This window comes from Miscanthus floridulus, chromosome 18 (assembly GCF_019320115.1).
Source record: "Miscanthus floridulus cultivar M001 chromosome 18, ASM1932011v1, whole genome shotgun sequence".
Taxonomy (NCBI): Eukaryota; Viridiplantae; Streptophyta; class Magnoliopsida; order Poales; family Poaceae; genus Miscanthus; species Miscanthus floridulus.
Window position 1 is genome coordinate 120999216 of NC_089597.1, and position 12384 is coordinate 121011599.

Consider the following 12384-nt stretch of genomic DNA (forward strand, 5'->3'; position numbering starts at 1 on the left):
TAAGTGGATTGTGAGCATTTTTTAAACTCTATTTTAAATATGGCTATTTATTTGGTTTATTGTCAAAATGGAAAATTGGCTCCTAATTTCTTAATAGAATAAAAGTGTTTGTTGAAAGTCATTCAAATTACCCGAGGCACTTATTTAGGGGGAGCTAAATTTCTATTTTGCACTTTGTGGACTAACAAATTTATCTAGCACTCTTTGTAGTCCTTTGGATGAAAATTTGAATTCTTATCTAGCATGATTATTTGGCAATCAAGGTCAACATAAAGATTATCATGCCATGTATCATCTTAGTGGTATTCTTGTGGGCTCAAGGCAAAGGTATGTGTTTACATACATGCATTGTAAGTGCATCTAGGTCCCTTTATATGCTAGAATGTGCATTTGTGTGACATAGGAAGGATGATTTTCAAAACCCCTAACTAGCATGAGTAGGTAGTGTGAATTTGAAAACCTATTTGAATCTTGGTCTTTGTGACCTAGCCCTGTCATGTGATGATTATAGCTCTCCTTGATTGTTTGATTGGCTAATCACACATGACATGGCTTTCTTAAGTCCACTATCTACTATGTCTCACAATATCTCTCTCAAGTGATCAAAATCTCTATATGCCAAAGATTTGGGAAAGAGAAGTGATATTTATGGCATTGGATAAGAAAAGTAATGATTCTCAGTTTGGATTAAGATTATATACCTTTTGGACTGAGAAATAACAGAAAAGGGGATTGGAAGGGAGAAATGACTTTTTGGATTAGTTTGGGTCAGCTCACGTATACCGGACGTGTCCGGTATGCTACCGGACGTGTTCGGTATGAGCGTGGCTATAAAACCGAGCGTACCTCTTCGGCCCAGTTCCGTGGCCCAGTCTTTCTTTTCATCCCTTTGCCTAGCAGCGCCGCTGCTCTCCCCACACTCGCCCTCACCGTCGGCCATGCCTCCTCACCCTCGCTCTTCCTTGCCTCCTCGCCACGAGCCCTCTGTCCTTCAGCTCTCCCTCATCCACTGCCATAGCAACGGGATGTTGGCTCTCTGCTGGACCCATTGCCGCCCCATTGTCATCTTTGTTCGCGCCAAGCAAGGAGAAGAGGAGAAGGAAGAATGATTGGAGTACACCTACAGCAAGGACCAAGGATCTTCACCGTGGATTTGAAATCAATTTCGTGTTCTTCTTTCTAGGTATTTCAAATCCCAGAACCCGTCTGATCTACTCTTTAGTGCCTCAATTATAAATTCATTTGGTCAAGATGCTGCATTGGAAGTCCAGAAGGCATGGTTAAAATTTGAATTGAATTAAAGATGAGATTGAAGAGGAGCCCCTATTAGGGTTGCTGGGCACTCATACCAGACGTGTCTGATTTGTGCCAGCAGTGCAGGTTCAGCTGTAGCCTCAACTCAATACTCGTTGATTATTGGTTATATATATGATTGTTTGTCTATATTAATTTTGCAAACCTTGACCACGGATGGGATAGGTGATTGCGAGATTTTGGATAAATAATTGTATAAATATAGACAATGATTTAAGAAATGTTGCTTGGACATGTATCTAAGATTCTTTGCAAATCTTGTTCGATATAGGGCAGCTAACATGAGTAGAAGATAGGAGCTCAGATCCAAGCACAGGCATGATCCATCACTAGAGAAGTACAAGAAGGCGAGACAGGAAATGCATCTAGGATTTGAGCCGACCAGCAGGAGCTCGAGGGTCAGGTCCTTGAGAAAGGACATGCATCAGTTTACTTGCTTCCCCTTTCTCATATAGTTTTGCTATCTGCAATTTAAAAATCAAGTTAGACATCTACCGGTTAATTACTACGTCGGTCTGACCATAAAGTTGAATTTAAAAATATAAAATAATACTACATACCTCGATTTCAAACCATCTTACAAAATGCTCCTTGTGTCGTTTTTTAATGTTAATTGAACTATCCCTTGTTAGTTGTGTCTTATGCTCCCTACATCAGAGTGCACCAAATTATTAGTTGATGCCACAAACAAGCAGATAAAAGATAAATTTAGTGGTAAAAATTGCGACTTACTCTACCCATTTCCTGGCTTCATCACAATTAGTAATTATGTAGTGCCTCATCTTTTGAAGTTCAACTTTCTCCAAATTCTTAAGCTTATTTCCTCTCCTCTTGTAATCAATTTCACTAAATATGCTTAGACCACTTGGAGGCTCATTCACAACTGTATTTTCATGACGATCAGCTTGACTCAGCTTGGTGTCGACGTCGAAGAATCGAGAGCAAAATGTAAGACACTCCTCAGCTATGTATGCCTCGGCTATTGATCCTTCTGGTTGTGCCTTGTTCCTGACATATCCTTTAGCAGTACGTAGATACCTCTCTACTGGATACATCCATCTATAACACACGGGCCCTCCTAGTTTAGCCTCTTCAACTAGATGGACCGGTAAATGAATCATTATGTCAAAAAATGCAGGCGGGAAAACCATCTCAAGCTGACAAAGAGTCTCTTTAATTGAACTGTCTAGTTTGTCAAGATCTGCTGGCACCAACTCATTTGAACAAAGTGCACTGAAGAACCTACTGAGCTCAATCAATGGCCTGGCAACATCTTCTGGCAAAATCCTTCTAATGACTAAGGGCAATAGTTTTTGTAGAATAATATGGTAGTCATGAGTTTTGAGTCCAGACACCTTACATGTTTTATCGTCAACACATCTCTTTAAATTGGAGCAGAACCCATCAGGCATCTTCACTCCTTGAAGAAATTGGCATAAAATCCTCTTGTCATCCTTGTCTAGAGAGTACAACGCTGCTGGCAAGGTGTACGTGTCATCATCAATCACAGGATGCTGATCTTGCCTGATCCCAAGATGTTCCATGTCAAGGCGGGCATTCTCGCTGTCCTTACATTTCCCTTCAATTTCAAGCAAAGTCCCTAATATGCTCTCGCATATGTTTTTCTCAATATGCATCACGTCCAAATTATGCCTTATGAGCAAAGAAGACCAGTAGGGGAGCTCAAAAAAAATACTCTTCTTCCTCCAATTGTGCCATCTTGCGTCTTCATCACGCTTCCTCTTTTTTGATATGTCCTTTCCAAATCCCGTTGGATGAAAAGTTGCATATTGGTCTAATACATCTTGACCAGACAGTGGAACTGGAGCCTCTCTGGTTTCCTCTTCATTGTTGAAGCTCATCTTGTTCATGCGCCATGGATGGTCTAAGGGCAAAAACCGACGATGTCCCATGTAGCAGAACTTCTTCCCATGTTTCAACCACAAATAATCTGTATCCTTGTGACAGTAAGGACATGCAAATTTTCCTTTTGTGCTCCAACCAGAAAGCATCGCATATGCAGGGAAGTCATTGATTGTCCAAAGTAGCATAGCACGGAGTGTAAAGTTTTCCTTTGCCTTTACATCCCTACAATTAACACCAGTATTCCACAGCGCCTTCAACTCATCAATGAGGGGCCTCAAGTAAACATCAATATTCATTCCGGGAGTTTTCTTGCCAGGTATCAACATCGACATGATCCAATAAGATTGTTTCTCATACAACCAAGGAGGCAAATTGTAAGGTATTAGGATAACAGGCCAACAACTGTAAGTAACATTTTGCATACCAAATGGGTTGAAGCCATCAGAAGCAAGACCCAGTCGAACGTTACGAGCTTCTTTAAATCGTGGAAACATATTGTCCACGTGCTTCCATGCCCTGGAGTCAGCAGGATGACGTAGTTTGCCATCATCTATTCTTCCTTCCTCATGCCAACGCATTTCTGATGACGTGCTCTCTGACATGTACAATCTGTGTAGCCGAGGTGTGAGAGGGAAGTACCGAAGGATTTTGACTGGGACACGACGACGTTTCTTATCATGACCATCGTTCACATGGCCATCACCACGGTCATCTATTTTCCACCTAGATGCTTTACATTTGGGGCATATATCCAGCTTCTCATATTCCTTCCAAAATAACACACAATGATTCTCACATGCATCTATCTTGATATAGTCCAAGCCTAGATCGCGAACCACCCTTTGCACTTTCTCCATTGTGTTTGGGACACAATGACCTTTAGGGAGAAACTTTGAGATCAGAAAGAGTACCCCCTCCAATGCTTTGTTACTTATCCCATACATGCACTTAACCTGGAAAAGTTCCACAATAAAAGATATCTTTGTACCATCTTCGCAACCTGGATATAATTCCTTTTTTGCCTCCTGTAGTAACTTGAAGAAGACCTTGGCTTGCTCGTTCGGCTCGTCTTCATCACCGATCTCTCCTCGTATTTCACCTCTGATTAGGGATTTAATCAAATTACTGGCCTCATCATCTTCACTCGGTGCGCCGCCTTCTTCATTGTCTACTCCAGAATCATGTGGTGCACCTTCATCATCGTTCTGTACTTGTACATCTGCTGCTGCTGGGTCGTCATTGTGTACTTGTACATCACTAGGTCCTGCATCTTCATTGTGAAAAACCACATCAGCTGAACCTTCCCCTTCCATTATAAAACTTTCAGCAAACCCTGTTGAAAGGACATGAATCTGAAGCACAGCCCGTGTTCTGTGTGACATGCATAGACATTTACGGCACGGACATGCTGCAGTTCCACCCCTTGAAGTGCCACTATATGTCCTGTCCAAAAACTGCATGAATTTGTTCTGCCACTCGGTTGAAGAACGAGGCAAGCGCATCCAACTCCTATCATCGCCTGACATCTGCGTGATGAAGATGAACGATGATCACCAATTTAGCCAGCGTATTTACATACATAATTGAACTATATATGTGCAGCCCATAGTGATCTTGTACCTTTCGCCGCGAGGACGGCTTGTCTGATTGATCGATCGACGTGGAAATCAGGGCAGAAATCAGCTATACTCTACCTAAATTAATCACATTACAGCACAATTAGCGAGCTATATGGTAATACAAATTAGACATCGGAGGCTGCGAGCTTTTGATTCTCATACCTTCAAAACTGATTCTGTGATCCACGGGTTGCACCTCTATGGAGGTCCGAAGGGCAGTGGAGCGGAGGTCGGAGGAGTCCAGATGCCGAGCAGTGGCGGCGGTCGCCCTCACCCCCGTGCGCAGCGCCCCCTGAGGATCGCGACTCGCAGCGCCCCCTGAATCACCCTCGTGCGCAGCGCCCCCTGAGGATCCCCTGAAGAAGCGAGTCAGGCAGGGACGGACGGGGTGGGCTGTGGGCAAGCGGCCATGCCCTGCGTCCGAGCCGCACGTATACCTGAAGTATTCTCCTATGTACTGCGGACCGTCCGTGGAGTTCAGAGGACCGTCCGCTACAAGTGGCGGACCGTCCAGATCGTTTGGCGGACCATCCGGTGGGTTGGTAGGCAGCGCATCAGAAAATGACAGAATTAACGGCGGACCGTCCGCGACCTGTGGAGGACCGTCCGCGCGTGTCGGGCGGAAGTGGACCCGCCCGGGACCGAGCCTTATCTGGATGGAGTCAACATCCCTCCCTCCCTTCCAACCACGTGATATTTTTGCATTTTGGTCCCTTTTTAAAACATTTTTTAGAAAAAGACCCCGACCAAAACTTTTGTTGAAAATAGACCGTTTTTAGGCGTCTTAGAACATGACGCCGAGCTCTTGGCACCATCCGAGAGGTCGGCGTGCGATCAGATGACGCCGAGGCTCGGCGCGGCCCAACTCAACGCCGAGGTTCGGTCAGAACCCCACCACACGCATCACGATTCATGAGATCGGAGAAGCATGCATGCAGCTCGATCGGCATAAGATGGATATATAAAATTTTGGCTAAGTCCCTAAATTTACCATGACTTAGACATTGTCAAATTTGATTTTTACCGTGGGACAGACATATGCAAAAATGGCTAGCCAAAATTTTATATATATATATCCATCTCACGGTAAATTTTTATATATACTATCACTTATTTGTAATGAAGTCAAATGTGGGTGCAACTTAACTTCATCATGCCACTCAATATGCTACACTTTATGGGTTTATCTACCAATTTATCAATGCATATCGTTTATACTCAATTCCATGCCCTACATATATACCATTCACGTGGTTCACTTATGCAGAAATCCTTCCCACACTTGGCATGAGTGAGAATTAGGGAGAACAAAAGAAACTTATATTACTTTGGAAGTTTGAGTCATCTGGGACTGAGTGGCACCAAGAAAGCAATGTTGGCTTCCAGCAGCGTTTCATAGAAGTTTGGGTGTCTACTCTTGGCGGACGGTCCGTGACGAAAAACTCTCGCGCCCTTTTATTTCGTGACTTCCTCATCTACCACGTCGCCGCCTTTTATTTCGCGACTTCCCGTTTCCTCCCCCCACGCCGCCCCCTTTTATTTCGCGACTTCCTCATCTACCACGTCGCCGCCTCCACACGGTTAGGGTTTTTGGATTCCACCAAAGAGAAGTTGAACATGACGACAACAACAAACAAGAGAACCAGGGAGGCGTCTCAGAAGCTTAGCATCCAGTTCTCTAGGCTTGGAGGACCTGTAGGTTCAAACAAACGAATATTTGTTGATGAAATAACACTGTTCACGAGGAAAAGAGCACCTCTCATCGGAGTAAGAACATGGAGAGATATCCATGTGGATGTCAAAATTGCAATAGCAAACGATGTGCTGGTAAGCTTCTGTTATCCATGTGGATGTCAAAATTTCAATACCAAATTATTGTTTAAGAAGTAATTTATTTAGGCTTTACCTTGAGCAGGCTAAGTGGGACCTTGAGGATAACGAGGCGAACAGAATCAAGATATGGACGGTGGCTAATGACCGTTACAAAGGATGGCGATCTACATTTAGTGCTACCTACAAGGCGTACACCACCTATGAAGAGAGAATGAGACATAGGCCAGAAGAATTAGACATTGTTGAGTGGCACTATCTGGTGTCGTATTTTGGCACCGAAGAATTCCAGGTTTGTTCCCAATTTTTAAAAAAAACTTGCCAATTCCACTTCTGACGTCAAGGTTTATGTTTTGCGCACTGCTGATTTTATAAAAATCAAATCATTGCTGGTTCTGTGCAGAGGATTAGCAATAAGAATTCTCAGAATCGGCACAATCGACAGATACACCATGTTACAGGATCAAAGGGTTTTTCTCAATTGAGCTATGAGAAGGTAAAAAATTCTGTCACAAGGTTTTCCTTCAGGCATTTTTTTATGGTTTGTGCTTGTGCCCCCGAATGACAATGACATGATATTGTTATAACCTATATAGTCTTTGTATTTGATAGAGATATTTAGCCCACTGCCCACTGCCCACTACAAAAAAATATATTTTGCATCCTTGTATACAGAAAGCTGAAAAGTACTAAAACTAATGTGTGCCAACAAAAAGAAGAACTTGGATTCCTGTTCTTTTTCAATAGCAATAAATATTTCTGTTATCTTCTGTTTTTAAATTCGTGGTGGATATCTTCCTGATCTTTATAGTTTATAAAAGCTTCTACATTTCACTAGATTATGAAATATGGCTAATTTTTTTACATTCTTGCCTAATTAGAGGGACCAACTAACTGGTGAAGAGCCAAATGATATGGAGCTTTTTATGATGACCCACCAACAAAATGGACAATGGACAAGCGAGGAATCTAGGGAAGTCTATGTGAGTATTAAACAGTTTTTACAACCCTTATTAAGTGATGCAACTGTCCTCGCTTAGAATTAAAGTTTTAATTAACTAAATGTCTTTGCTTTGTTAGGACAATGCAACCAGGAAGATTATGGAGCTGGAGTCAAGGCCTGACGTAAATGTCGTCTCAGACTTGGAGCAGAACCAGATTTTCCAATCAACCTACAAGGAAACGAGAAAAATCAAATCAAACAAGATGCATGCTAATGGTTACCTTGCAAGGTACCCAACTAGAAAGGAGCTACTATCGGAGGACTACCAGCGCAAACTGCAACAGGAGGAAGCCCTCATTGAATCGTTTGGACGGCTGCAAGATAGACTAGAAGCTCAAGAAGTTGAAAGGGAAGCCGAGAGGCAAGAACATAGGCGTCAGCTTGAACAGATGAACAAGGAAAGGGAGGCTGATAGAGAAGCACTTAGGCAAGCTATGTTAATGTTGCAAGCAGCCCAACAGCAAGCTTCAGTACAAAAGGTAATATTAACAACATCTATGTTCTCATAGTTTATTGAACTGAAAATCATGATCTTGAACCCAATTCGAAATGCAGGCTAGCACAATTGTGGAGCCAACTGAAAATGTTGCTGCTGCTGCAACAATTGAGGGGACACAAAATGTAACAACTACAATGGGAGAACACATGATGCATAGTCAGCATGTAGTTTGATGATAATTGAAGAATGTTTAATTGTAACATGCATGTCATATTCTTGTCAAGGGGTGTAATTTTTACCACCAACCATTTATTTTCAGGTTACCCAAGAAACCAGCCAGCCAGAACAACAACCCCCTTCTTCCGCAGCTGAAGAACGTCTCACTAGAGGGCGCATGACTAGAAGTAATTTGGCAGCGAATTCGGGTGCTGTTTATACTACAGCAAAGCAACTGAAGGAAACTGCGGCTAGGAAAAGATCTGCATTGTCCAAAAAGAATACACAGGTACTATGTGAAACCTTTTATCTCTCTTTGCATTAAAAAGGAACATATAGTCCTTTTGGAGAAGTACATAGCTATTCTTTTGTTCTGCTCCTAAATATGGTCCAGGCTTAGTTTCCTCTTGCTGATTAGAAATATATATGGATGTGTTTGTGCTCATAAAATGTCTTGGGAGGCAGCTGCATGTATGTTTATATTTGCTTTACGCTTCAAAGTTCATGGTTGATAGTACTGCAGCTCACAGAACTCTAGTACTGCAGCTCGTGTTTTGCTTCAGTGTTCAATTAGCTTTGCCACCACTAGTCTCAGTTTAACTAATGCATGTCAATGATTTTTTCAGGAGGAATCTTGAGTTTGAGAAGGAGCATGCGAATGGTGGGACGATGGCCAACATACATATCAAGGGAACCTTTGCTGCTACAGTAGACATTAGTCTTTTGATTCGAATGAGTTCAAACAATTGTCTGTGCTTAACATATTATTATGTGTTAAGCTATCTACTTGTGTTCTCATTTAGTTTGACACTCGGTGTGTTTTGTTAAAGATTTTGTATGAACAAATTATATTTCGTTTTAATGGATGTCGATGCTTCCTTCATTATGTATTTGTCGTTTTGCGATTATTAATTTAAGCTACCAAACAAAGTGTCGCAACATGAATTATTAATATATTAATCTGGCGTTGCAATATATGATGGCACATATAACAATCACATTTAGTCATGGCAATAGGTACGATAATCGTGGCAATAGAGAAACTATCTCTTGCAACTACAAAAAGATGACGGTGGCAATAGAGGAATCTACCTATAGCAACCAGATAGTTAGTAACGTGGCAATAGATGACCTGTTTGTAGCAACCAACCTAAGTAACGTGGCAATAGCCTATGCCATCTATAGCAACCATTCAGAAGAGATATATGACCTCTCTGTAGCAACCAACCTGAAGAGATGTTGCAATAACCTAAGCCACCTATAGCAACCATTTAGGCGACGTGGCAATAGAGAACCTCTATTGCAATGCTTTCTCTGCGTAGCAACAACCACGATTGCAAGAGATTGAGGGGGAGCAGGCAGTACCTCTAGCTCAGCACCAACCTGGTTAGGGTATGCATTATGGACTTCTTGAGACACGTCTGCCTAATGTACCCTCTTATGTTCCTAGAGTTGACTACCGTGGAAAGGGAATGACCAGGAGAGCCAGAGATGAAAGAAGAGTTGATCCGAGAGGCTTACCTAAGATTCAGTATGATCACCGCTTCTAGACAGCTTTTCACTTGGACTTCTACTCTAGTGTTATCCGCATTAGGAACCTAGTGATTGCCAGGTCTCAGTGGATTGACTAGCAGTACATCAGAGATCTGCAGAAGGCCTCCATTGATCACGCTATTGCTATCTGTGAGTATACAGGGGTATATGAGATCATGGAGTTCCAGCATGACTGGAACACAGAGGTGGTACCTCAGTTCTATGCCACCCTATATGTTGAGGAGGATGAGAAGCGTATGCACTGGATGCTTGAGGGCCAGTGGTATAGTGTTGATTATGATGCTTTTGCAGCTCTGCTTGGCTTCTCAGATGATGATCTTCAGAAAGATAGGATCCACATAGAGCAGGTACTCCCTCTAGAGCAGCTGGCCTACATGTACCCACCAGGGGGTAAGAGAGGAGTAGTGGGGAAGGTTGTAGGTCTTCACCCTACCTATAGATACCTGGACAGGATGTTTAGGAAGACCATTGACTGTAAGGGTGGAGATAAGGGCAACATTACAGATTACTCTAGGAACTTGCTCCACAGGATGGCTCCAGATGCAAGGCCTTCAGTGTTTTTGATTTCATATGGTGCGAGATCAGGAGTGTTGGTGAGAGGCCCCTCAAGGGCTATGGTTTTGCTCCCTACATCATGCACATGATTGAGCAAGTCATAGGGCATACCTTTGAGTATGATAAGGTACATAAGGCCCTAAAGATTGTTGTAGATTTGACTGAGGTTGAGGTACCTCTAATGGGACCAGGAGGAGTAGCAGTAGCACCAAAGCCAGATGCACCTATAGGTGGTGCAGCAGCAAGACAAGCTTCCCCTCTACCACATGCTCCCTCACACTCTTCTTCACGTCATCGCAGTTCTCCGTCTCCTATTTGCAAGATGTTCAGTGCTATCTTTGGGATGTGCAAGGATATACGGATCTGTCAGCAGCAGGAGAGGGAGGCTAGGAGGAAGGATACTTGGACTTTGAAGCAAATTGCTTCTAGACTTGAGCTTGTTCCTCCTAGGTCTCCACTATCAGATGAGGCAGCTAGTGAGCCTGAGACTAAGGAGCAGCAGCAGGGCAGGTACGACACAGAGTTTGCTGAGTTCCTTCAGCGACAGCAGCAGTAGTAGGCTCTAGAGCACCCTGACACTTTACCACTATAGGCTCAGGTGCCCACTCACTCTCAGCCACGTCCTAGTGCTGCAGATGAGTATGCTTCAGACTGGGGGAGTGACCTCACGGGTAGCTTCTATGACCCGTCTGGTGCTGGTGGTTCTCGTCCAGCCGGTGTTACACGCTTAGATGACGACGATGCTGGAAGAGATGAAGATGATGATGAGTGATGCTAGAGATCAGATACAGCTTGTAGCCCCTTTTGTCCTTAATTTGTCATTGTTGGACCTTTGTGGTGATAGATGACAAAGGGGGGGGAGAGACTGATTAAAGCTTCAGGATTTTTGTTTCATTTGCTTATCTTTGTACCTGGAGATATGTATTGTAGGCTATAGTTTTTTGTTTTTGAGCTTCATTGATGTATCTTGGTTTTGAGATAGATTCTATCATGTGAGAGATGAGACTCACTTATGCTTTATCTATGTATCTCTTAAGACATGATCTTTATTTATTTATCAGTGGTTTCTAGACTTGAGAAAATGTGTAATGAGTGCTATGTGTGACATACATGTGTTGTATTTGTTTTCATAAGGTCTATGCATGCTAGAGTGAAAATAATTGATGTGATGTCTTTATATTTATTCTTGTGTGATATATCTTGTCATATGCATCATAGTTTTACTTTATCACACACATATGCACCCCACGGATGCAATGATTTAGGGGGAGTCTCCTATATGTTTTAGTATATGCAATTGACATTTGAGGTCATTTTGTGAATTCTAATCATAAGCACATATTAAGGGGGAGCCTCTCATAAATCATTAAATTCAAAAGTTTAAATGTTTATATTCTTTTGTAAGCTTTAATCAAGTTGTCATCAATTACCAAAAGGGGGGATTGAAAGTGCATCTAGCCCTTTAGTGGGTTTTGGATGATTGAATGACAATGTGATTAAAGGACTAACCCATTTGCTAAGTGTGGACAGGTAATAGGTTATCTCACAGGTACTTAATGAAAGCCAAAATGATGTGTTGTTGTATAAACAATCTAGTTCAAGCACAAGACAATAATACAAATGGAATTCATGCAAAGGGCTTGTTTATTGTGGGATTTCCATGTACCATGTAAAAGCAAGCTTGTAAGAATTAATTAATGAGACATAAGGGATTGCATATGGAATGGTCTCATATTTGAAGCTTGCTAAATTGAAATGAAAAAGATAACAATACATGAATGGATGATTCAACACAAGATGTGACTTGATGGCTTGAGATGGTGAAGATAGCAAGGAAAGGCTTCGAGGTACTAAGCAAGGGTGAAGGGCAAGCGACGGCTTGGCGGCCAAAGAACCTAGCTAGGGTGAAGAAGGAAGTACTTGTATTTAGTTGAGGTACTAATCAAGCTATGATGGCCACGTTTATGTGGAGAATCAAATCACTATTG

General features: G+C 42.4%; 1 protein-coding gene across 1 annotated transcript; it reads right to left on the bottom strand.

The window, feature by feature from the left end:
- Nucleotides 1–2392: 2392 nt before the first annotated feature.
- Nucleotides 2393–4493, bottom strand: LOC136524503 (uncharacterized). The gene is made up of 3 exons (XM_066517853.1): nt 4134–4493; nt 2463–3947; nt 2393–2410 (listed from the first exon to the last, which is right to left on the bottom strand). Exons 1-3 carry the CDS (start codon nt 4491–4493, stop codon nt 2393–2395), a joined length of 1863 nt encoding a protein of 620 aa, XP_066373950.1.
- Nucleotides 4494–12384: the final 7891 nt, after the last annotated feature.

Bases quoted from the DNA above. Each gene is read 5' to 3' on its own strand.
- LOC136524503 (XM_066517853.1), bottom strand. From the start codon at position 4,493: ATGGAAGGGGAAGGTTCAGCTGATGTGGTTTTTCACAATGAAGATGCA. The intron at 3,948-4,133 runs GTTAAGTGCATG...TTATTTTGGAAG, and splicing joins TTATTGTGGAACTTTTCCAG to GAATATGAGAAGCTGGATAT.